The sequence below is a fragment of the Eimeria tenella genome, genomic scaffold, assembly GCF_000499545.2.
Source record: "Eimeria tenella Houghton genomic scaffold, Eth_scaff2607, whole genome shotgun sequence".
Taxonomy (NCBI): Eukaryota; Apicomplexa; class Conoidasida; order Eucoccidiorida; family Eimeriidae; genus Eimeria; species Eimeria tenella.
In genome coordinates, this window is record NW_013542479.1 from 304 (window position 1) to 1884 (window position 1581).

General features: G+C 66.5%; 1 protein-coding gene across 1 annotated transcript in view; it reads right to left on the bottom strand.

Annotated features, from left to right (window-relative positions):
• The window catches only part of ETH_00037820 (uncharacterized protein), a gene marked incomplete at both ends in the record, with an annotated part of 1362 nt that extends 243 nt beyond the window's left edge, over positions 1–1119 (bottom strand). The window contains one exon of the mRNA XM_013375253.1: positions 1–1119. Within this exon, the coding sequence (XP_013230707.1) occupies positions 1–1119 (1119 nt within the window).
• Positions 1120–1581: the final 462 nt, after the last annotated feature.

Consider the following 1581-nt stretch of genomic DNA (forward strand, 5'->3'; position numbering starts at 1 on the left):
TGCGTTCGACAAAACTGACGTCACTGCTGACGCTTCCTGGTGAGGGGAGTCGGACTCGGTCTCGCGTCCATCTGGGTCGCTCGCAGCAGCAGCAGCATCAGCTGCTGCTGCTGCTGCTGCTGCACTGTCGGACTCTGGCAGCGGAGTGCCGCCTGCGGGTGATGAGTCTGTCGACGGGCGCTCTGTTTGTATAGGGCTTGAGTCCGCGCCGGGGTCTTCGTCTGCTGTGTGTGGTCTTGTCGGAGTTGCCGTAGCAGCATCCGCGTCCACAGCAGCAGCATCTGGGTGCAGCGGATCGTGCTGTGCTGCTACTGCTGCTGCTGCTGCAGCTGAGGGGGTGTCGTCTGCTGCTGCGGCCGGCGGGCCCCTCAGCTCGCCCTCGGAGTGCCTCCCTGGGGTGTCCCCCTCAGAAGCCTCCTTTGAAATGTCAGCGAGGGCCGAGTCGGCAGCAGCAGCAGTTGGACTTGCGACTGCTGTTGTATCGTCTGCTGCTGCTGCTGCTGCTGGCTGCTGGCCCGAGAGCAGAGACATGGAAGAAGAGCCCCCCGGCAGCGGCCTCAGCCTCTGCCCCAAAACCCCTGCAATGGTCTTGGGCTTGAGGCGAGAAAGAGTGGCCTCGTAGACACGCAGCGTGGGGTGTATGTCCACCGCAGGGGAAGTGTGCAGCGCGTAAAGCGGGAGCAAGTCTGCCAGCTGCCGCAGCACCGCGTGCTCCAGCAAGTCCTGGGCCAGCGAGTTTTGCCGCTGCTGCAGCGAGACCAGGCCCCCCCTTTCTCCCCAGTAAAACGACGCTGCATCGTAGCTGTCTGCAGGGGCACAGGTGGCAGCAGCAGGGGGCGGGGGGGTGGGGTCTCCCTCTCCAGTCCAGGCTCGTCCTGCTGCACTTCCCCGCCGCAGCAGGTGTGCGTGGGGGCCCCCCTGGGGCCCAAGGGGCCCCAGGGACCCCAGCGGCACCCCAGCAAACAGCGAAGCTGCGGAAATGCGAGACGTCGGAGTCAGGCTGCTGCCCGCCCGCTGCATGTACCAAGACAAAGAGACAGCCTCGCGGGGAGACACCCCCAGCTGCAGCCGCGAGGAAGCCCCCGGAAGCAGCTGCGGGGCCCCGCTGTACCCCGAGCCCTGCAGCAAGCAGCAGCAGCCGCAGACACACAGGCAACCCGCAGCTGCCAGCCTGCGGCCGCCTACGCTCTAGGGCCAGCCAGCTGGGCAGCAGCAGCAGCAGGAGACGCAAACGAGGCAGCAGCAGCAGCAGCCGGAGGCACAAATGAGGCAGCAGCAGCAGCAGCAGCGCGGAGCAGCAGCAACAGCAGCAAAACCCCCAGCTCACGTAGGGCAAATAAGCCACAGGCAAAGCCTTGCGGCGCTTTTGGCCCGGAGGCTCCCTGTGGGCGGCGACGGCGGCCCAGGCGAAGAGGTTTGGGGAAGCCTTGAGGTGTACAGAAACCTGACTCAGGCTCGGCGGCAACCCCACATCTTCTTGCAGCGCGCTCCAGGGGCCGCTTTCAGGTTCCCCCTCTTCGGGCTGCTGCTGCTGCGGCTGCGCCGGGTCGCTGCGGGGGCAAGCAGCGGCACCAGCTGCTG